Source organism: Papaver somniferum, chromosome 7 (assembly GCF_003573695.1).
Source record: "Papaver somniferum cultivar HN1 chromosome 7, ASM357369v1, whole genome shotgun sequence".
Classification (NCBI taxonomy): Eukaryota; Viridiplantae; Streptophyta; class Magnoliopsida; order Ranunculales; family Papaveraceae; genus Papaver; species Papaver somniferum.
The window spans coordinates 142,891,277-142,915,897 of NC_039364.1; the positions used below are offsets into that span (position 1 = coordinate 142,891,277).

General features: G+C 36.0%; 1 protein-coding gene across 1 annotated transcript; it reads right to left on the minus strand.

Annotated features, from left to right (window-relative positions):
- Positions 1–3,193: 3,193 nt before the first annotated feature.
- Positions 3,194–7,152, minus strand: LOC113298629 (synaptotagmin-3-like). The gene is made up of 12 exons (XM_026547418.1): positions 6,799–7,152; positions 6,426–6,524; positions 6,259–6,309; positions 6,042–6,165; positions 5,533–5,651; positions 5,352–5,453; positions 4,933–5,007; positions 4,663–4,739; positions 4,217–4,466; positions 3,756–4,130; positions 3,544–3,672; positions 3,194–3,443 (listed from the first exon to the last, which is right to left on the minus strand). The coding sequence occupies exons 1-12, from the start codon at positions 6,907–6,909 to the stop codon at positions 3,315–3,317; spliced, it is 1,641 nt and encodes a 546-aa protein (XP_026403203.1). The 5' UTR covers positions 6,910–7,152; the 3' UTR covers positions 3,194–3,314.
- Between the last annotated feature and the right edge of the window lie 17,469 nt (positions 7,153–24,621).

The following is a 24,621-nucleotide window of genomic DNA, read 5'->3' on the forward strand; positions in this document are numbered from 1 at the left end:
GAGCATTCCAAAACACGAAGGAACGATGAACCTACGCAAAATAGGAAGAAAAATAATAATAAAAAAATATTAGCAAAGGCGCTATGGGACTAGGCTCACCGGCCGGCCAGTCACGTCGTGGCCAGTCCCATGCCCAATTCTATATTTTATCATATTTTATTATTTTTCCATGATCTCATGAAAATCCCTTCATTTGAACAAATTTCCTTCGTCTCAGAGAAACTCCCCAATCTCATGGTGTTTCCTCGTATCAAAGAAATAATAAAAGTTAGGAAAGGTGTCGCGGGACCGGGCCTACTAGCCGGCCGGCCATGCCCTAGCCGTGGCCGGTCCCACACCTCATGACTCCTTACTATTTTATTATTATTTCCCTCATCCCATGAAAATTCCCCGATTTCATGATATTTCCCTCAATTCATGAAAATTACATAAAATTAGGGAAAAGGCTCACGAGACCGGACTCACTGGCCGGCCGGCCATGCCCTAGCCGTGGCCGGTCCCACACGCCCTTGTTTTATTATTTTGATATTATTTGTTTCCCTCATCTCATGGATACTCCTTCACTTCAAGGAAATTCCCTAGTTTCAACAAACTCTTTGATTTCATGATATTTCCTTAGAATCATGAAAATAATATAAAATTAGGAAAAGTGTCATGGGACCATGCTCGTTGGACGGCCGGCCATGCCTTGGCCATATATGGTCCCACACTTCATGACTCCCTCTATTTTATTATTATTATTTCCATAATCTCATGAAAATTCCTTAACCTCATGAAATTCCTCAGCTTCATGGTATTTCCTTCACATCAGGGAAAATATATAAAATTGGGGTAGGTGTTGCAGGACCGAGATTGCTAGCTGGCCGGCCATGCCCTAGCCGTGGCCGGTCCCACACCTCACAATCCCCTATTTTATTAATTATTTTCACCATCTCACGAAGATTCCCCAGTTTCATCAAAACCCTGAATCCTTCATATTTTCTCAAAATGTTGCTCAAACGCGCATCAGAAAAATATCGAAACTCTCAGGACTGAGACACGGACATTATGGTGATGCGGGCATGTCTCCTTGACCGACCAAGGCTGACCCTAGGGCTTGCAAATAGCCGTTCCCACATGTTTTAACAATTTTGACCTAATTTGCTCAATTTCTCATATTGGGTCCAAACTCTTCTCAAAAAACTTGGAGTTTGCTCAAACGACCATCAGCTGGTCCCACGACCACCAAGGGCCAGTCTCATTCCCTCTTGGTCGGTCACTCATCTCTTCATAATAAGGTCTCATCACCTAAAGCTGGGACGAGCACTATTTTAATAAATGATTAAACCAGCATTTAATCATCCTTTCACCAACTGGTCTTCAAGAGACTTTGGTTTTTTTCTCACTTGAGCATCTGGGCGTTACATGGTCGACTCGTCATCCCATGTAGTCGGTCCCTCCTTCACTCTGTAGTTGATTTTCAATAAATCATCAATTGATCAAAAATTAGGGTTTCGAATCCAGAGCTCTGCAAAAACATGATTATGAGAAGATTCAAGCACTAATAATTTTACGTTGATCCCGTGATCAACACTTTAATAATTATGTTCGGCTCAGATGTCAGCATCTTAAATTAACATTTTGCTCAAATGGGCAATATTATCTCAGACGAGCAATATTTGCTCAGACTAAGGAATATTAGTTCAACTATCAATATATACCAACAACTCATCAAACGAGCAACATTTGCTCAGACGAGCAATATTTGCTCAGACTAAGGAATATTGGTTCAACTATCAATATTCAACGATTCAGCAACATTTGCTCCCCTTAGGTTATCAACATTTATCCGATACCTTTGTCTCAACAGAAATGTTCAATTCATGAGTCACAGAACATTTGCAAATCAAGACTCAGCAATACAAGGACTCATCGTCCCATAAAGTCAGCAACTGACTCCACAATCACGAGACATAAATCGTGTCACATGGGGGATATTAACCAGGATTTTGGTCTGGCGGTCTACGGCACGTGTGTTCATAAACACGACGAGAATTTGAGCAAGTCGTGCAATCAGTTGGAGGAGTTAGAAAAGTAGTGGGTAGAAAATCAACCAAGTCTCTGCACGATGAGCAACTGGTTTTAACACGATTTCCACTTCCCCACTCTTTGACTCCAACAACTGTCACACTTCATGGGATCAAGGAGTTTACAATTCTAGCAATATAAATAAGTCTCTGAATCATGATTGAGAAAAAAGACAATCTCTCTTCAAGCAGACAAACAAGAGATTAAGAACTTAGCGTTCAATCAATCAGAACTTATCTTATTTTCTTCACGCAGAATACACAACACACCTACAATCTTTGATCACCGTTGATCTCACACATTTCTCAGCTTCCCTCCTACAGATCGACTCATCCTCTCTTGTGACCGAATTGACTCTGGAATGGCCATTGTCTTGGTTTAGGCCAGAGTCCTACATATTGATCTCTCGAACTTAAAGCACTCCCTTCTTGCAGTGCATCTGTGTGAGGTTAAACATTTCGCTCGGTTCAAGGAGTCTCCTCCGCACGGTTGTCTCCTCAATTCCATAAAACTAGTAAATTGTTCTTCCCCATCTATAAGTGGGTACTAGACAACACAAAAATGTAGTTCCTTTGGTTTAAACCTTCAAGATGGCAATGTCTCATGGTTGTTGAGATTATTAGTCCGCACATTGTCTGGGTAATATAAGATCTTGCGGTTTATAATCATTTGGTCCTCTCCACTCATTGTCAATTAGTTTTGAATTGGATGCCCATATTCTAACATGGTATGAGAGCAGGCTATTTGTGTCGAGTCATTTGACCGCACCTTTACTCCGCGTCACCCTGTTTATTGTCCACGTGTTAGACCCAACGAGGCTACACGTGAGGGGCGTGTTGAGATTATTAGTCCCACATTGTCTGGGTAATATAAGATCATGCGGTTTATAATTCTTTGGGTCTCTCCACTCATTACCAATTGGTTTTGAGTTGGATGCCCATATTTTAACATCCAGACATTTTCTTTTTATCAATTCTGTAGAGGGTATTACAAAGTCATTTTCTTTTTATCAATTCTCTAGAGGGTTTACAAACAAACAAATCAAGATTGTGTTCTCATACATATGAAGTACCTACTTCATAACAATATTTTACAGTGTATCGCATACATGATTGTATTCTCATGCTCAATGAAAATTGAGTTTTGTATTCTCATGCTCAATGAAAATTGAGTTAAACAAGTAACGAAAAAACAATGTACATGAGGAAAACAGATATACAAAATTTTTGCGTCCTGTTAACACATTCTCAAATTGTTTTCCATCGTATGTCAATAAGTATCTTTCCATTCCTCGAGTTTATGAGATGGTATTTCTCGTTGATACGTCCATTGTTCACAACATCGATTAGGTTGATATCAACATGTCCCAGTGATTCCTATATAGTATGGAAATCCGACTTAGATTCACAAAACAAAGGAGTTCAATATGCAACAACAGCATAAACTACTGAGAGAATTAAATTAGAAGCAACTGACCTTGGATCTAAAACCCAAACCCGTTCTCCTGCTCATAACTTCAACGTGGATCGTATCCTGCAAAGGAGCTTCTTCTAACATGAATTGAAATTCTTCGCCCCAAGTTGGATCCCTTGATTTCCTTATTAACTGTTTAAGACGTATGTAAGAGTCGGATAAAGATTCTTTGCCATAATTTTAAGTATTCAAATAGATGTAACAGCTTAACGTACCTTAGTTTTCTTCGTTTCTCCTCTAAAAAGAACTAAAGCATAAGGATTGTTATGTTTCTTTCCCTCAACATCTTCAGCACTTTGGACAGTAACCGATAGTAACCCTGCACCATCATTTCCAGATGTTTCTTCAGTTACGCTTCTAATGTCACTGGCTTTCCTATGATATCCATCCAAAGGTCCACTAAATCTTTCAGTGTCTTGTCTAAAAGGGCGGAATGTCATTTCCACCACTATTTTCCCTCTCTGTTTCATGTTATGAGGATCATTAGGATTCATGTTCTTGACCAAATCAAGTGTATATGATTTTGTCTCATGAGGTTGAAGAGATTTTAGTGGAATCACTTGCATTCCCAGCTTATCATGAGCTCCAACCTGGGATAAAAAAAGATGACAACTTGAGATTTTACATTAGATACTGGAGTCGTCAGATAAATGAGATAGCATACAAGAAGTTTAACCTTTTCCCAGTCGTTCACATGCAACTCAAGGACTTGGGTCTCGGGATCTTTCACGATAAGTTTAAAATCTTCATTCCATTCGGGATTTAGGTTCTTCATTTTAACAGTGGTTTTCTTCCCAGGAAGTCTCTCACCACTCAAGCTAAGGACAACGTAAGGATCTGAGGTTCCTAGGAAATCCATTTTCAACAGTTTGACTGCCTTTACAATCTTCACATGTAGTATGCCCACTGGTTTCCTCGTTGCTCCTCTATCAAAATAATCATACAATAAAAGATTAGTAGCACAATAATTCAACTAAATGCAACTTGCGCTTAATCTAAGAACTGGTGTAGGCTCAACCGAACCTAAACTGTTGATCACGGTGAAGTCTTACAACAATTAGTTTTGATCGGCAAATGAGATTGCACTAAGAAATCAAAGAATAACGTCAAAGATGGACTTACACTGAACTGTCAAGAATAGGTATTTCAAGGGTTTGGGGCCACAAATAGAGGTTGGCAACTTGTTTTCTAATAGTTTCCTGAAATTAACCAAAAAAAAACACTTAATGATACTAGAAGGTCACAAATAGTAGTTGCAGTTGCAATATATATGCATCCAGGGGTGTCTTCAATCACTGCTTAACAACTAGATAATATTACTTTGTGGACCCTCAAAACTTAAGCTCGTTAAACCGAAATCCAACTTAACCCAAAAAATTACCAGTGTGGCACCTGAACATAACGATAAAGGCCAGGGATTGCCATAAGATCACATCCCAGAAATTTCAATCCGAAGTCCACATGCGGCTGCAAATACATCACTGATATTTATCAGAAGCATATCAAAGTGTAAGAACGTATGCCATATTTCCTGCCACATTAGTGTACTGCATGATGCGACAGCGATGTGGGGTAAAACAATGAGCATGTCTGTCATGCTGTTTACTAGCTGTGTCGCAGTGTTCCACTGTTTGATCAAGAAACATGAAATATATATACAAGTAATAAACTCACTAGTTACTACAGAAAGCCACCTACTGCTAAACCAGATCAAATGAACCAAGGTATCAGAAGTACTTAGTAGTGAACTAGAGCCAAAAGATTCAAAACTTGTTGATCGGCTGAAGAATTCAAAATCGAAAGTTACTTACTTTCTCCATCAAAGAAACTTCTATGTTTGAAAAGCATGGAAAGGTAGGGACTAGAGGTTTCAAGGATACGCGTGGTGTAGCGAATATCTGCAAGTCCACCAACTGATAACAAGAAAAAACGGATCTCCTCAAAAAGACATCATTTTATTGGAAAAGTACAACATCTGAGAGCTTTACTAACCTGCAGTGTAATTTGGAACAACAAAAGTTTCACAACCAAGATAATATTGGGATTTCCAGCCCATCTAATCACCGGTTCAACAACTAGTTCTTTCTCGTTAGTTTCGTATACTTTTAGACCTGCCAAGTTTATCCAAAACCATGAGGAACTGACCATATACTATGTAGAGTTTGTAGGAATGCAATGCAACGCTGCTATTATAGGTACTTGTGAAGGAAGTAAAATTTTATTCATGTAATGGTCCTTTTAGTCGAAAACAATAAAAATACATAAGATTACAAACACATGGTAATTGAGGGCTTTGCATGAAAGTAGGTCTGGAGTGTGTAGTCAAGCTGGCAATTTAGGCCACACGGAACCAATAACTCAATCATCTTAGCAGACAGAACAATGAATGAAGGACCTACAATCTACCTCCTAGTTTTTCGAACACAGACAGATACCTCCTAGTGGGATAACATAAAGAAAAATCATACTCAAAACAAGAGTTGTTGACATTCTTAACTCACCGTGAAGGGTAATAGGAAGCGTTCCAAGAGTCAAACACTCAAAACCAATCGATTTTATCATATATTTCCGGATATACTCTGAAAACATCGGTTCTACCGTGGTTCTCACTGTAGCACATATTCCCTGCACAATGACTAGAATCGTAAGTTTCCAATTTTCAAGACGTGGCAAAGGTTTTAAACACATAATTTGGTTTAAATTTCATGACAAAAGCACCTTATCAAGGTAAGGCCACATATCTGAAAGAAATCTGTTTAACCAGTCAACCTACAACATGCAATGTGAAAACAAATCAAACTGATGAAAACAAAAGAAAAGGACACAAAAAGAAATCAAAGACCAACTAACTTTCAACTAGAAGCATATTCTAGAGAATAACTCACTCGATCATAGTCAGGGTTCTTCACCCACAAAGGAAGTTCATTCAAAAGTTCTAACAAAGCATTCGTATCCAGTTCGTGAATCGGTCTAAAGACTGGTTCCTGAAAAACACATACAAATAAGAGACTGATTCAATCACATTAACACATTTCAACACCGGTTGAAAATCATTTCGATCGATGAAGTACTTATTAGAACCTTTACAGACTGAAAACCAGTATACTACTCAATGAAAACATGACAATTACAATGCACATATCATGTAGGAGGAACATGAACAAAAACCATGATTAAAGAGGAGATCAAATGACACTTAGAGTCAAAATAAAACAGTAAGAAAATGAATGACTAAAGAAAAAACGATCAGGAGATTACCATAACATCTTTGGATTGATAGTAGATGAAGAGAAAATAACCTATAAGAATTCCAACAGGGAATCCGATTCCAAAACCAACAATTCCCAATAAACTACTTACAAATCCCATTTCTTTTCAATTCTACCAGACCCGAATTGGAAATACATATAGACTGATCGAATAACAATCGGTTTATATAAGGATAGAGGACAATCAATCCCGATAGAGAGAGAAAGTGAAGAAAAGAAAATGGACAAGAAAAACAACAGCAAAAGCCCAAAACAAAACTTCTAGGCGATGTAACCGAATGAATGAAGTCCCATGAAAACCGCCAAAACAGAGTCCTGTTGTCTTGTATGTTTGCGTCACAGACTGACACATATAAGTCGTATCTGCTATTGTTTTATTGGTACCTAAACAGAAGTAAATAGCAGTTTTGTGTGACTATAATCATATCAAATCAAATAAACAAATACAAGACTTTTAGTTATCAATGAGACATGACCACGTTCACCTTGTTAGTACAACCTTTCAAAGCTGGAGAATATATTATTTCAAACATATAAAGCACATTAAGCACATAATCTCAGAATGCAGGTGAACACGTATATTCGAGACATGTCCTCATCTGGTTAAACCCTAAAAGCTACTGTATTTGATTGGTCAAATTTCTTTGTCTTGTGTTTTCCGTTTCTAGCTATCATTTTTTCTTTTTTTTTTTTTTAGTACAAGAGATTTATAATCTCGTTTTTGACAAAAACATTTGAAATAACACTAGATTTTGAAACTCTTCGCTGAATATTGGAGGATATGTGCCTAAGATGCTTTATCCGAGCTTCTTTAGCGATGTAATCCGCTGCATAGTTATATTTCCTATTTATATACTTTATCTGAGCCCGTGGAAGATTTTCCAGTATTGAGATAGTTTCCTAAATGGTATTATTTGCGTTCCAAGGAGAATCTTTGCATGTCTTGTTGATCGTTTCCGCTAGTGTTTTGCAATCCGTTGCTATCGAGACATTAGATAATATATTTTCACCTAAACATGAGGAGGCTTTAGACAAGACTTTTGATTCTGCATGAAAAGCCGAGGAGGCCCACTCCTAAAATCGGAGTATGTCATACTTTTTTACTGGGAGATAATAATTCCACGTTAGAGAATGCTCATTCTTTGAATTGATGTTCGTCAACAACATGACTTGTCTCTTGGTACGGGATGTATTTAGTTTTCTGGCATGTCATAATTATATTTCATGTTTATATACTTTGCCTGAACCTGTGGAAGATTTTTCAGTATTGAGATAGTTTCTTGAATGGTATTATCTGCGTTCCAAGGAAAATCTTTGCATTTCTATTTGATCGTTTCCGCTAGTGTTTTGCAATCCGCTGCCATCGAGACACTAGATAATATATTTTCACCTAACCATGAGGAGGTTTTAGACAAGACTTTTGATTCTGCATGAAAAGCCGAGAAGGCCCATTCTGATCCGGCTACAATATACATGAAAGATTCATTGTCCACGTAATAAAGTAGAAAGTCACAAGCTATCAGATTTGAATTACCAAGAGAGAATTACATATTTTTGACCCGGCTGTATAAAAATTCCAACTCCTTTGTCTTTTTAATAAATAAATATCTGCCGATGACTTTCAACTCCATAGAAGATCGAACAGTATCTCATCTAGGGCTGCACATGGGACGGGACGGTACGGGTTTTTGTCTAACTCAGTACCTGTACCTCCTTATGGCCGGTACCTGTACTTTGTACCTTGTACCGGTACCTGTGTAGTACGGGACGGGACCTGTACCTGTTTAACTCGGGACGGGACGGGACGGGTCCGGTTCTTTACCCGTAGCATATCTACTTATGTAAAAAAAAAAAAGCAAAAATACTTGAAAGTTCTAAGCTTAAAAACTTTAACTTTTAAGAGTCTTAACTCTTAAGACCTGAATTCATACATTAACAAAAATCTTTAAACTTCTAAATTCAACAACGTTGTTTAAAACTTCAAATAGAAAAAACAAAAAGCAAAGCAAAAAACAATATTTCGGCTTTGGTAATTGACCCCTTCTATAAGTTTGCTGCGACTCCAAACACCAAGCATCCAAGACCTGCAACTCCAAACATCAAGCATCCAAGACCTCTGACAGTTGAACCACACCCAAGATCTCTGCAACAACAATTTATATATATATATATATATATATATATTCAGTGAACCACTGATTCAAATAAATCATAATCAAACAAAGAAAAGTTTATATTACCTTCCTCATCCTTAGAGTTATCATCTGGTACATAATCAGCTAAAAGATCAAGATCAATGGGTTTGCTTAACCAGCTTTGACAACAGAGCAAAGCCTCAACTGTTCTTGTAGACAAAGAACTTCTCCATGGACTAAGCACACGCTTTCCGGTGCTAAAAGCGGATTCAGAGGCAACCGAAGACACTGGCATGGCTAATATATCCTTTGACATACATGAAATTATCTTATACCTGCTACTGTTAGCCTGCCACCAAGCCAGAATATCAAAACTAGACTTGCTTGTATTGTTTCCATCAGATTCAGACTCATCAAACACTTCCATTAAATACATATCCAACTCTGTTATTGTTGCCTCAGCAGTCGATTGGTTCTTTTTGTGCCTTTTCTTTCTCGACTGAAGTGTAGCAAATCGATCAACATTTTGAGCACTAACTGAGTTGTCAACTACAACACCACTAGATGAACTTGCCACCTCCTCGTTAACTGAATGAAAAGACTTGTATTCTTCAAAGAGAATCTTAAAGTCCCTCTTTACTTGCCTCATAACTGTATTAACCCTAACAAGGTCTTGTTCATATAAACATTGAAGAGCAAATTCTAAACCCTTTTCCTTCTCTCTTGGATCCAACAATTGAGCAAAAAATAAGGCAGAATTCATCTTTTCATAAGCACCCCAATAAAAATTGTACTTCCTAAACATAATATCAGCCATACGAGCAATAAATGGATCATTAGTTGCATTATCTCTAAACTCAACTAACTGTTCATGGATGAGTACTACTTCCCATAAGAAACCAGGAGTTGTAACTTGTGTGGAGGCAGAAAATCTTACAGTGGCATCGAAAAATATCTTCAAGCATTTCAGAAGACCTCTGGCATATTTCCAATCCTCTTCATATGGTGCATGTTGACGAGGCTTTTTCTTCTTATTGTTCGTCTTTTTCTTCCCTTTTCTATTAGAATCCTCATCAACTTCCCCCTCAGATTCAGAACTAGAGTAATCCTCAAAAGCATTATCAATTTCCATGTCATAATTATCAGTATCAGGTAAAGCATATTTCCTAGATTCTTCAAATATGTACTTCTGTCTAAAATCCCTATCATGCTTTTCTAACCTTTTGAAAACTTTTTCATACTTTTCAGCAGCTTCTAACATTAAATAAGTGCTATTCCATCGAGTTTTCACATATGATTCTCTTTTGTAACTTCCAATTTTGATCAATAAAGTGAACCGTAACACATATGTAGTTATAATTGTTAGGTGAAGTCCATGTGTCAGTTGTCAAGGACACCCTCATTTTGGAAGCTGCAAAGTAACGTTTCAAAGTAATTTTCTCATCTACATAGAGTTGTAACAGATCCCTATAAATGGTCATACGACTCGGAATTTTGAATCTAGGCTCCAACATTTGCGAATAGGCCCTAAACCCTTCGCCTTCAACAATTCTGAATGGCTTCTCATCAACAATGATAAACACAACAAGAGCCCTTCTGCACGCTTCTTGACTGAAATTAGATGCAATTAATTTACTATCCTCACCTGGCTTTTGGGGTTCAACCACCAATAATTGCTGTCCTTTCACCTGCTTCTTATTAGGATTCTTGGTGCAATGCTTCAAATGTTTCCATAATCCAGACGTACCATTCTTTTGACTACCGGCTTTCAATTTCTTCTTACAATGCTTACATTCTGCCCATTCCCCATTTAATTTTATAAACTCATTCCAAACTTTTGAATTGGATTTCGGCTTCGCGGCTACATCACCAGCATTATTTGTAGCTTCGGTTGGAGCAGATTGTGCAGCTTGCTGAGCATCAGCAGAAGGTGCAGGTACAGATGTAGGGTGAATAGAGGAACCAATTTCAGTTGCAGCTTCACTTTGATTTGTATTTGCATCCATCTGAAATGAAAAACAAAAGTTAAAGTGTTAAACAAAACAGGGGCAGGGCCACCTGCATCTTAGAGCAGATAAGGGTAAACATAAGTTAAAGTGTTCACCGTCTTCTTCAAAGAAACTATTGGTTAACACCACAAATTCAAAGGAATTACATAAAGCTAATCTGGATTTCAAAACCAATTTCACATAACCATGTTGCAGATCATTCTTTCAATTTCAAAATAAATTACACATCCTTAGATTATAACAAGGACTTACTTATGGCAATGCCTGAAATTGAGATATGTTTCTCACAAAAAATTCAATTCATTCATACCCAAACATAATTTATCATAAAGACTTCCTATCAATAAACATCATAATCACATATAACCTCAGTTAACTAATTCAATTTGTAACAAACTATCCAATAATACAACATTATGAACAGAAAACAACAATCCTCAAAATATCATAAATCTGTCCCAAACTAGATCAGAAACTCCGAATTCATTTTTAAGAACAAAGAGTGGGAGAAAAGGCTAATCTGGAAAACAATTTGAGATTGGGTATAAGTTTATTTTAATAAAAAAATAGAAAGATGAAGAGAACTGAAGCTTATCATGATTTCTTAGTTTTATACAAAATCAAAATCAAAATCGAAAATAAATAAAAACCAAAATTGAACCCAAAACATAAAACTAGAGATTAAAGATGATCTTACCTCGATTTTCAGTAGCAACTGAAGAATTATCACTGACAGATGACCTCAAATCTCCGTTCTCTACTTCCAACTGCAGTATTATTCAAAACGAAATCTATTAGAACATGAACCTTGTTCTTCAGAGTACATAAACCCAAAAAAAAAAAATACACAGAGACCAAAGAACAAAGAGGATTAAACGATCTTCATATTCTTCACCTCTTTGTTGATACAAAAGAAAAACAGTTCCTCAGAGCAGATCCATTTACGTAAATGGATACTGAAGTCTTATACGGATGATGATGATGGAAAGGAAATCAAAACTAAAAGTTTGGAATCTTCTCTTCTCTGAGAGGAAACTGAAAAACGAGAGAGGGAAGAAGGAAGAAGGAGAAGGAAACGAGGAGAATGTCCGAGAATATGATGGAGACTAAGAAAAGGGTATAACCCCTAATATCAACGGCCAGGATTTAATCCTAAAATCAACGGATACAGATCCTCGGTACTACGGGACGGGACGGGACGGGAATAGCCTAGAACCGTTACTTGTACCTACTCTAGGCACGGTACCACTTTTTGGTACTTGTACCTGTCCCGTATGATCACGGTTCCGGGACGGTACCGGTACGGTTCCTGCGGTTCCGGTACGGTTCCATGGGACGGGACGGTTCCTGTGCAGCCCTAATCTCATCAGCTCTTATGTAGGTAGAAAGATACATGGAATAATAAATTATTATACCAGGATTTGGTTTTCTTGATACACAATAAGTTGGAAATTGGTTGGATGCACAACCTTTTAGGCTTTGAAATGTAAAAATGCTAATTTTCTTTATTTGATGTGAATCATATTCCAGATAATGCTTTCTTCACGCACCTATTTCATGATACATTTAAAATGATAAAACACAAATCTGAAAAAGAAAATATGCGAAAGCCATTTATTTTCTTTACAACAAACTTTCTAAATCATGGTTAATCATATTCGTATCTTTATTGTTCAAGTCGTACAGTATCCTTATTCTTCAAATTGGCTCGTCAATATGCGAGTAAGGCCCAGAAGAAATTATAGTGATCCTTTGTCTAAAGAGGTGGCAATCTAAAGAAAAATGTCACCATACCGTACTCTTTTTTTTTGGTACAGTAGACTGGTACTTGGTCATTGGTCTTTGGTGCCGTCCAAGTTATTTCTCACATCAGTCGGCTCACAGATTTCCATCTGTTCGATTGCAGACTGTATTGAGAAATTGAGATATAACTTTTTGATATCTTTCTTGGTTGAGATCGCTTTATAAGCTGGTGCTCTCGGAATTATATTAGAGTTAGTCCATACAGATTGCCGAACGAATTATTGGGTGTGGTTGTTATACCCCCGCTTTTTCACAAGAGATTGTACGTTAATCCCAAACACTTGGGTTGATCCCTATAGTTAAGTTTCGGTTTTGAACTAGTAATTATATACCATGTGTATACCTTGTAGTTGCTATCTTCTTGACAGTTTCTGTCTATAGTAGATCACACAGAGTATCGGACTTATAGGTTGATATCGAAAAGATTGTGGTGTATTTGGTACCCTCGTCATTTCAGCTTAATTCTCAAGTGTGAAAAGGACAATAGTCCCACATCACTAGTTTCCGCATAATGAACTTAAAATATAATATGGAAGGGCCGCTCCACTCATTTCCAATTGGTTTTAAGTTGGATGCTCGTATTCTAACATCGTATCAGAGCGGCCCTTCCATATTATATTTTAAGTTCACTATGCGGAAACTAGTGATGATGGACTATTGTCCTTTTCACACCCTCCCTCACGTGTAAGGCCAGTAATTCGGCCTAACACGTGGACCTACGCACGTGTGAGTCATGGGTATGCAGGTGACATTCGGTCACGGTCCACCCCACATACAGGTCATACGAGTGACCAGTCATTCGGTCACGGGTGCACATGTGGCCTGTCATTCGGTCACGGTATTCACTAATTCGCCTACACCCCGCATAAGGACCTAGCTCTGATACCATTTTATAATACGGCCATCCAACTCAAAACCAATTGGCAACGAGTGGAACGGCCCTTCCATAGTATATTTTAAGTTCACTACGCGGAGACTAATGATGTGGGACTATTGTCCTTTCCACGTCAAGTTATCTTAAATTGAATCCTAAGCAGCCCTCAATCTTGAAAAAAATGTAAAAATAGATGCTCTTTCAACTGGGAAATCTAATCCCTAACACTTTGTTTCTTAGTTGATTGCTAGTGTGTTCCTCTATGAACCTAGGTTTTCCCTAAGAAACATAATTAGGTTTATGACAAAAGACTTCGCTTTGGGGATTCATGAATCCAGGTCTGACTATCTTTACCTTGCTAGTTCGTGTATCCTGATCTTTCTTTTCTATTATCGACGTTCTCGTAATCTCTTTCAGGAAAGATAGATAGAAATCACAAAGTTCTCTTCGTCTTAGACTTTGTGATTCCTCAAGATTGATATCTGAAAATTGATCTTAAGTGATTTTTTGAAGATTGACTTGAGAGGTGGTAAAAGTTCCATGCTTCTCATCTAAGTGAGTGTAAGTGTTTCGGATTTTCTATTGCAAACAGATTTCCAAGCCTTGATATTTGATCTAAAGGGAAATCAAATAGGCTTATCTGTTAGAGGAAAATTGGTATCAAAAGTCTTCACTTAGGTTGAAGCAACTCTTGATGTAAACGACATCAACTAAGGAAATCAATTGCGTAGGGGCTTGCGAGGCTCAAGAGACATAAGGAGTGTTGTTAGAGCATTGCTCGGTCGAACTCGCATGCGTTGCTATCTCAAGCATGTTTGTCAATGTTAGTGATCAAAACTATAAGTCTTGATTTCTAGCCTACATAGCTAAAGGTCTCGGACTAGGATAGTAAGTGTAGTTGAACTCAAGAACTCCATGACAATCATCATACAAGACGAAGGACTACTCAAGGAACTGGTGGATCTTCATCGACTAAAAGGTATGTGGAGACTTGAACTTATCTATCACTCAAAAGTATATTTATCTCCTTCTCTTGAGATAAAAGTCGTTTTGGCATATAGACTTTCATTATGCACATTTGCTATTTCGAGCCGAGTTTACCTCGCCTATCAATTTCTCGAAATATGTGTTGGTAAGCTTTCGGTTTGGACAAATTCACCTTTACCATTTGGTTATGGTGAAGAAGAATATGGTTGATATGAAAGTGATCATATGGCAAACCATTTGGTTAACTATTGTTGAAACAACTAATGTACAAGTTTCGGTACGGTTACACAAGCCTAGAAACGTGCATTTTATTTGTGTATAACAAGCTATGTTTTCGATCTAATGGTTGATAAATATTAGCTTGAATCTAATCAGGTTTTCATCTAACGGTGAATATTGAATGCTTTGTTACCAAGCTAATATTGATTGCAAACCCTGATTTGAAAGACTATATAAGGGAGAACTCTAGCAACTGGAAAACCTAATCCCCACACATCCTGTGTGATACTAGTTGTGCTAAGCTAGAGTCGATTCTCCTTTAACCTTTGGTTTCTTCTTCTAAACCAGGTTAATGACTTAAAGACTTCATTGGGATTGTGAAGCCAGACTGATACTACTTTCTTGTAGTTGTGTGATCTGATCTTGATGTTTCTATCTTACGAGTACAATTATAATAATTGGCCTGAGATTTCTATCTCCGATAGGCAAGATAAAAATTAATCACAAACATCTTCGTCTCATCGTTTGTGATTCCACAATATCTTTTTTCGCTGCGTCAATTAAGACTATTGTGAGGTGATTGATAATACTAGGCTGTTCTTCGGGAATATAAGTCCGGATTATCAATTGGTTCCTGTTCACCTTGATTTATCAAAAGACGGAACAAAACTCGTAGGTATATTCGTGGGAGACGGATTATCTATTACTGTAGACTTTTCTCTGTGATACAGATTTGTTTATTAAAGTCTCCGACTTTGGGTCGTAGCAACTCTTGGTTGTGGGTGAGATCAGCTAAGGGAATCAAGTACGTAGTATCCTGCTGGGATCAGAGACGTAGGAGCATAATTGTACATTGGATCAGTGTGAGATTGGTTTGGGTTCAACTACAGTCCATACCGAAGTTAGTTTGGAGTAGGCTAGTGTCTGTAGCGGCTTAATACAGTGTGTTCAATCTGTACTAGGTCCCGGGGTTTTTCTGCATTTGCAATTTCCTCGTTAAAAAAATTCTGGAGTCTGTGTTATTTCTTTTCTGCATTATATTTTGTTATATAATTGAAATATCACAGGTTGTACGTTGTTCAATCAATTGAAATATCCGACCTTTAGGTTGTTGATTTAAATTGATTGACACTTGGATATTGGTCTTTGGCACCATCCAAGTTATCTCTCTTTGATAAAGACTCGCATATTTCTATTTGCTTGAGTATAGATCAAACCGAGAGATTGAGATATAAAAATCTTTGATGTGCTTTTATCTAGATTGAGTCTGACTGTATAGTTGATTCTCTAAAAATTATGTTGGAGTTTGTCCATACAGATTGGTAAGCGAAATATTGGGAGTGGTTGTTAGACCCCCGCTTTTTCAATTGGTATCAGAGCAGGCAAACACGTTTAAGACCTTACAAGTCTGTGTTTGTGGCGATCTGACTCTATGGACATGAGTAGTATCTCTGATAAACGTGCCACCAGAAAAAAAGATTTGTCTCGTCTATTCCTATTAAAGAGAAAGATTCTTCAATCTCAAAAATAGATGAACCTTTTGTTCAAACAAGACAGACAAGCTCTGACATGTGTCATTCTGATTACCCTTCAAAAGAGTCTATCTCTATTAATGAACGGGAAACAGCTGAAGAGAGTGAATTGATTATAAATCTTGTTTGAGTCCAAGCTGATAGATTTAATCGGTTAAAAAATCATGTCAATGTTCTTCTTGGTGTAATAAGAGACTGCAAATTCAAAGAAAATACTGAAGATCATTCTTCACGTATGACTCTTGAGGCTAGTCTTAAAAAGGATGCCTTGGAAATTGAACATCGCTTGAGTAAACTCTCTATTCAAGGATGCTCTAAGCAGTATAATATACCAAGTACTTCTGTTACGATTGAAAAAGTTACAACTCCAGAAGTAAAACCGGAATCACTTCCATTCAGAAAGAATGTGTCTGAAATCCCAATTAATCAAGGATGTTCCACATCACATGGAAGGAAGAAATCTCCTAACGAGGTTGTTAAGACTACTTTGTCTAATCACTCTTGTGATCAGAAAGTATGCCTCTTTGGCGAAACAAAGGGTTCTGCTAAACAAAAGAGAAACTCCAGGTTGAATAAAAATTCCCTTGTTCAACTTAAACACACTTTAGACTTAATTATCAATGGTGTAACTGACATTCGTATGTCTAAACCAATTGGTTTTCGTACTTACCCTGTGTATGCTACCAGGAAGGCCAGTTCAATGAGTTCCTCGAATACTCAAAGGCAGAACAGATGTCTTAATAAACATCGTCTAAAAAAAGATCAAGTCATTTCCTCGGGAACCAACGTTACCCTTAATATGAACGAAATTCAAGGAGAAAGAAGAAAAATTGATGATATGGGAAAGAACCTGAAGGAGATAATTGAAGGGTACAAAGAAATTTTCAACAGGTTGTTATCCTCCTCAAGTCAAAACTCTTTGGGTAAGGACTCTAACTATGTCTCGTATTTTGACGATAGTAAGTTCTATGATAATTTCTCACATCAAAAGGGATCCTTCTCTAGATTCAGAAGGAAAAAGAGACTTGATCATAAACAAAAATCTTTTAATGAGCTTAAATCTCATACTTGTGCTATTTAATCACAAGGGTTAAAGAACTTACTCATAAAAATCATGTTGAGTAAGATGCTTCATTTTTCAGGTATACTTTAGCATACTACTTATGTTTAGTGAAGCTATTTTCTTATTTTCTAGAGCCAAACTACTGGTCTGCAGAAGTGGTTGCTTAAGTTTTTTTTTTTGGTTCTTTTTTAATTGTTTTCTCTAAGCTTTTCGTGGGTCAAGATTGTTTTCGCATGGATACCCGTTCATGTACGAGACAACTGTTTGAAAACCCTAAAAAACTTCTTCCCTAAGAAACCTTTAAATACCAAACCTCTGAGTCACGTTTGCTACTCTGATTTTTTTGGGTTGTCGAGAATGTCTTCCTCTTCACATGTTTGGGTTTTGCTAAAGGATTTCTTGATAAAGGTATTGGTTTTGAGTCCAAAGGGAGGAAGAAAAGAACTCTTGTTGAAGATGATCATCCCAATGCCTCATGTTACTTTGCCTACACACATGAGGATGTGGAGAAAGAGGAGATGATCTATGCTGAAGTGGTTCATGATTTTCTTAAATACTTTAAGGAATCCAAACTGCAGCTCGTTGATACCTTGAAAAGTCTTGATGTGTTGAAAACTGAGTTGAGAAAGGTTACCACTCACCTTGGTCTCATAAAATCTCAATCAATGATCTTCACAAAGAAAATATCTTCCCTGAAGGTGCAGGGGATGCTGTCAATCACAAGCTCAAAGATCTCAAGACTCGTGAAGATTCTGAACCGTTTATGTGATTGTAGTTCGTGTTCGTACATGGCACTGGAGTCTGTTTTTTTTAGCTTGTTGATTTTAGTTTGCCTAGTAAATCTTCTATTTTTCTTGTTTTGTTTAGAAGAATAACTAGAGTTTGGAATAGCCATTATTGTGATTACACATAGATATATCCAACTTTTCATCTTCATGTTTTTAGGTTTATTTGTTTAAATTCTAAAATCGTTTGGAAGATGAATTTTTGCAGTATTAATCTTTATGGTTTTATATATTGCAATATTGTTATGGGATATGTGTGTTTACGTCCGTGAACTTGATTGTCCCATACTTTGTCAAAAGTAAAGTCGTTCATGATTTGATATGCATGTATTGATAAAAGAATTAATGAACTTTTGACAAATACAAAATTTAAGCCTATTATGTCAATTTTTGATGGAAGATTGGTTAAAATCTTTTGTGTCCAAGGATTATGTCTATCGAATGTCATTGTGCAAATGGTGATGCAAAATAGAATGAATCCTTGCTTATTCCACGGTATAAGGTCGATCTCCGATCCTCAATTTTTGTGTACATACTGTGTTGTTCCATAAGGTGTTTTATGTTGATCTCTATCGACTGAGTCATTGTTGTAGCGCCCCCTAAGCTAGCAGCTGACTGATCCAAGAGATTAGCTAAATAAAGAGGCACTACGAATCTATTTCAAATACTTAAACATTCAATTAAGAAATCTTCTACAAAACTTATCCCAAAACTAACCCCGCTCAGAATATATATATATATGAACTTATCTCAAATGATACATATACAATAGTCAGTTGGTTTACAGATACAATAAACAACATTATAAACATAGCAAAAGTTAACTAATTAACGGAGTCAACACTTGTGGCTTTCGCTGCGCAACTCTGATCTGTCTCTGAAAACTGAAAGTGGGAATAAATAACATTTAACTTCTAAGTAATCATAAACAAGATTAAGAAAAACAATAATGTTCTTCCCAGACATTAAATAGTGACCAAGTCACTGAGATACACAAACACCAATATGGACAAGGTCTTTCTTCAAAAAATGTATACTATGGTTGTGCAATTCCGAACTCGCAAATCCACACCTAATCGTAAATATAGATGTCGACAATTCCGAACTCGCAAACTGTCGACCGATATAAGCATAAAAGCTGAATTCATGTAGATATAAATGTGAAAGAGCATATCGTCACAGAAGTAAACAAAACATGTATATTAACAAAATTAACAGAAGTATAGTAATGCAATTTAAACAAAACATGGAATGCATACTAGACAATGCATGAGTTTGTTAAGCATAAACTTTTGTAAAAGAAACAACAATGGTTACAAAAGAGTCAAATGTATTCCCACCTCTTTTGATGACAAGCCACGCCTACCTCGAGATCCACGATCCACTGGTTCATCCTTTGAATCGATCGTTGTTAAATAGGCTAACTGTTAATCACACAAGAAGTCTAAGAAGCTAGCCAAAATGGCTCATATAAGAATCATACAAGTCTATCTAATTGCTCTAAGCTCATTTATGGTTCTACACTTCTTTATTATCCATCTCTTGCATATCTAAAGATTTAACTAATCCAATTAGATTGATTGTATGGTCCATAGTTAGGTCTCATGAATATCTACAACTTTGTAGAAGAAACCAAAGTTAATTCGGACCATAAGGGTCTAACTCATCAAACCAGTCCTAAGCCCAAATCTACTCAGCAAGCCCATTACACAAAGCCTGAGCCAACTGGGTCGGTTAACGGTCATTGACGGTCAAAGGGTTCAACAAACAGTAAACGTCCAGTCAAGGTCAAGTCCTGGTCAATGGTCAAAAACGGTCAACTGGTCAAGGTCCACTGAGTTAAGGTCTGGTCAAATGAGTCGGATCGGAATCAAATCTTAATTGTGAGTTAACTCAACTCAGTCAGATAAACTGAGTCAGGCAGAAAAGAAACTAAGACTAAATTTGTTCAGTCAGATAGGCAAAAGTTCAGGCCTGAACCATAAGCACAAGCCAAAGGTTCTACCACACCTGCAACTCTAACACTAGTTCTATTTCACCAAAGTATTCTACAGTTTAATACAACAATAACACTTAAAGTTTAAAATGAACTTCATAGTTTAACAACTATAAGCTTAGCCTACCTGCAAATGCAGTAGCTGCTATATCCAAAACATCTTAACTCAGACCACACTCGACACCACCATTCCCACCATTACGACCAATTCCATTTACTTCAGTAATAACTCCCATAACACCACTGAACCATTCATATATTCGATTCCACCTCAACATCCAATAGCTCAATCGTCTTCATATCTGTAGTCCAACCCATTAACACAGAGCAAAGGCTTCAATACCAGCATCAACACGATTTCGCACCTCAGCTTCAACAGCCATACTTAAAGCTGAGCAAAACTCAACAGTTACACCCATTGCTTCACTGAATACCCCAATCACCATCTATTCACTTCCATTATCTTTTCAGAACCCAGCAACTTACTACCTCATCACCAATTTATGACTTTTGTTACCATTTGTTACTTACCAACAACAACAACATCAACACCAATTTAGTCAACTGCATACCTCCTTCAAGAACATACTCATAAAACCTCAACCCCTGTACACATTCATTTAGCAGCAACATCATCTCATTTCATCCCCGCACCTTACAACACCACCACAGTTAACTTAGCTCAACCATTTCAATCCCAGCTGCAACTCAATTCAACAACAAACCCATTTTCATATCTACCACAACAACTACAACTTCATCAATTAATCTTAAATACTTAGCAATAGAAGCAAAACTCTATAAATTCAACTTTAAGAAGATCAATTACCTCTGAATGAATTCAATCAAGCATCTGAAACTGAATTCCTCTTTACCTTCCTCAATTCAATACATCAACTCAAAACCACCACCACCAGATACTCAGTTCCATTATTCATTCATCTCATAACTCAAAACAGCTACACTCAGGCACTTGAATTAGGTTCTCTTGTACTTCGAATAGATCCAGAAATCTTCCTCTATCAATCTTCTCACCATCAATTTCATCTCTTTCATCTAGTATTCAATCCCACGAACCCTAAGTCTCTGTTTTTTCAAGAACCCTCATTCATGAAGTTTAAATTCAGTAATTAAATAAACCCATCTAACAATTTTATCTAAGTCTTCTTAATTCATCACTTGGATCGAATTTCGCTCAATTTCCAGAATCTCTAACTCAAAAATGGGGAAGAACAGAAACCCTAATTCACTTTGAATTAAAATTGAACTTCATCTAATCTTCACCATCAGAAACCCATCCTTACTCTTTCTCCTCTTGTTTCGATTCCATCCTCAATTTCACACAAACTCAAAACTAATCCCAGAAACCCTGATTCCCATCTTTCTCTAATTCACCTCTTCTCTTGAGTCTTTAATTAGCCATGCAATAATCTTCACCACCAACGTCACGTTATGATCTTTCCCACCTTTTTCCGATCGTAGAAACACCGATTGGTTCTCTCGAATCTCAACCAGGAGATGAACAGAGAAGAAGAACGAAAAGAAGAAGAATAAGAAGAAAGAGAAAGAGAAAGAAGAAGAAAGAATGAGTTTATCTGCTTGACTCGTGGGGATAAGGCTAAGGACAAATGATACAGGTACCCACCCACATGATATGGGGAGCCCAGGTTGGCTGAGTAGTAAAATGACTATTTTGCCCTTCGAACAACTCTGATAATATCTTCTTCGTCCGATATCCGAATGACACATTCGAGTAGGCCATTCTGCATAACTTTCCGATATCTATCCAAAGGTACTAATTTCGTATCCAGATCGTTGTTAGGTTAGTTCTTATTAATTAACGTTCGTGTTAAACTAATCGAGTCATTATCAGCTAATACGTCTTTTGACTAGTCTAATAGCGTTGCTGAGCTTGAGGGTCTTTATATTCTCCCCACCTTATACATTTTCGTCCACGAAAATAAAACCATCCTTACGGTCACCAAAAACTCCCCACCTTATACATTTTCGTCCACGAAAATCAAACCATCCTTCTGGTAACCAAAAACTCCCCACCTTATACATTTTCGTCCACGAAAATCAACCAATCCTTCTGGTCACTAGAAACTCCCCACCTTATAGAATAATCCCATCTCTTGTCTAAGTGCAAACAGCATAAAACAAAGCACAAACCTATTTGGCACTACAACTAAAATCTAAAATTTGTAGCTCTAGGTTCAATTATGCTGATTTAAGTTCTACCAAATAGGGAAGCCTAAGTTTCTTACACTAATTTATATTTTATAAAATACCTGTCACTATTTTCAAGGAAGAATCTTACAGATCTTTCTAAGTGAAATTATATCTATCGGTTTCCCAAGGAACTATATGATACGTCTATGATCGGTCATCTCTGAATGCAGTTGCCCTGTCAAGGTTGGACACGCCCAACAATGCCTTTCTACGAACAGAGAAAACCCAACCTTCTATATTCCCCAGTGCTGGATTAACTAATTATTAATTTATTAAGATTAATTAGTCTCTAATTTTTATCATGATTTGTGTAAGTCTTATAAACTAACTTCATAAAATATTTAAATAGTTCACATCATTTTAAGCAATTTATTCATCAAATATTATTTTATTTTTATTTGTTTATTTTATCAATACATGTAATCCAAATTCGATTCACGTCAATTTATAATATTTGATATTTTAACTTTGATGTACTACCGTATAAAGTTTAAATTCATGCACTGTTTAAAAAAAAAATTAATGTTATATCGACTATCCAAGTGTTACTATCATTATTTCCAATGTATCCATTTGTTTATTTCACTATGTGACTTGATATAAATAAGTAATCGCTGACAATTTTTTTCATAGTCGTTTGATATTAATATTTTATTATTATTATTACATTTATCTCATATTTCTTAAACCGATAAAAGTTAATCATAATTAATCATAATGCCAAATTTAATTCTATTATTAATACTATATTTGATTTGATCTAACTTTATTTCCTTAAAGTTTATATTATTTTTAAATAGTCTTTAAGTTGTATTATTAATAAAAACTACATTTTGGTATTATTATCCTATAATTATTATCCAAATGATATTTACAATAACTCCAAATTTTATAGTAATTAGTATTTCACCGTATTATTAATTGCATATCTTATCAAAAATTATTGTCTTGATTATATTATCATTTTCATTATTCGTAAGTTATTAATCAGTACATTAAGCCTTAATCTTCTAAATATAATTATATGTTCACGTAATGATTTATGTAATAGATTTTTATTTATTCATATTGAATTTTTATACTATATCTTATATTAAATATTAGTGTTGGTAATTTAATATGATTTAAATTTGAGTCTACATAAAATTATAACATATCTTAATAGTCTTTAAGTTTTGCTATTAATGTAAAGTATCATATTAATATACGAATTTTATTTTCTTTTAATTCATCAAACATATGGATACTATTCTTACTACCTCATGTATATTTGTTCCATTTTAAAGATTTACTGAATCATTTGTTAGATTAAAGATAATTGGATACAAGATCATAGCAAGTTGAGTCTTTTTATTCTGTGCATTATATCATCACCTTCTTGCATCTAACGCCTAACAAGTATTATATTAACTATCTAGTTTCAACGAAAAAAACGTTTATTTCTAATTTTTCATTAGTTTAATTTACAAAACTTAATCATAGATAAGCGTACATAATTTTCCATAGTTATTTAATCATAATTATTATTTTATTGTTATCTATCCTTATTGAAATTTTAGTTAAACTAAGTTTACTATAATACTAATTGATAAATTCTAACATTACTTAATTAAAATTATTATTACTTCTATTAAATTATTATCATCTACAATTACTATTATAATATTCCTATTATTAAAATTGATGGTTTCTAACTACTCTTACAAATATTGTTGAGTCCCTAAAATATTATTAACATTTATGTAATCTTAAATTGTTGATTCTACGCATAAGTCAAAGTATTCAATAAGTTTCTATGTGACTTTCAAGATTTATCAATAATACTAATCTCCCCAATTTTTAGTATTGGATTGTTTACGTGTTCATACCTTTTAAACTAATTATTCCCTAACCTTAATTAGCTAAAGTTATTGGTGCATCCTATAATTTTTACTTCATTACATATACAAACAACCAAACGAAGAAATCAATCAACCAAATAAATCTTTTAATTATTATAATAACTTTTAGTGATTAAGATTTTATCTCACAACCCAACCCAGTTCTAAACTAGTTTAGTTCACTAACTAGCACTGGCTAATTCTATCTTTTCCCATATAAGATCTAATAGTGAGCTCTGATACCAACACTGTAGCGCCCCCTAAGCTAGTAGCTGACTAATCTAAGAGATTAGCTAA

Coding starts and splice junctions, on each gene's coding strand:
- LOC113298629 (XM_026547418.1), bottom strand. CDS start 6,909: ATGGGATTTGTAAGTAGTTTATTGGGAATTGTTGGTTTTGGAATCGGA. Junction 6,310..6,425: donor AGAACCCTGACTATGATCGA/GTGAGTTATTCT, acceptor TGCATGTTGTAG/GTTGACTGGTTAAACAGATT. Junction 3,673..3,755: donor GAGAAACGAAGAAAACTAAG/GTACGTTAAGCT, acceptor CGTCTTAAACAG/TTAATAAGGAAATCAAGGGA.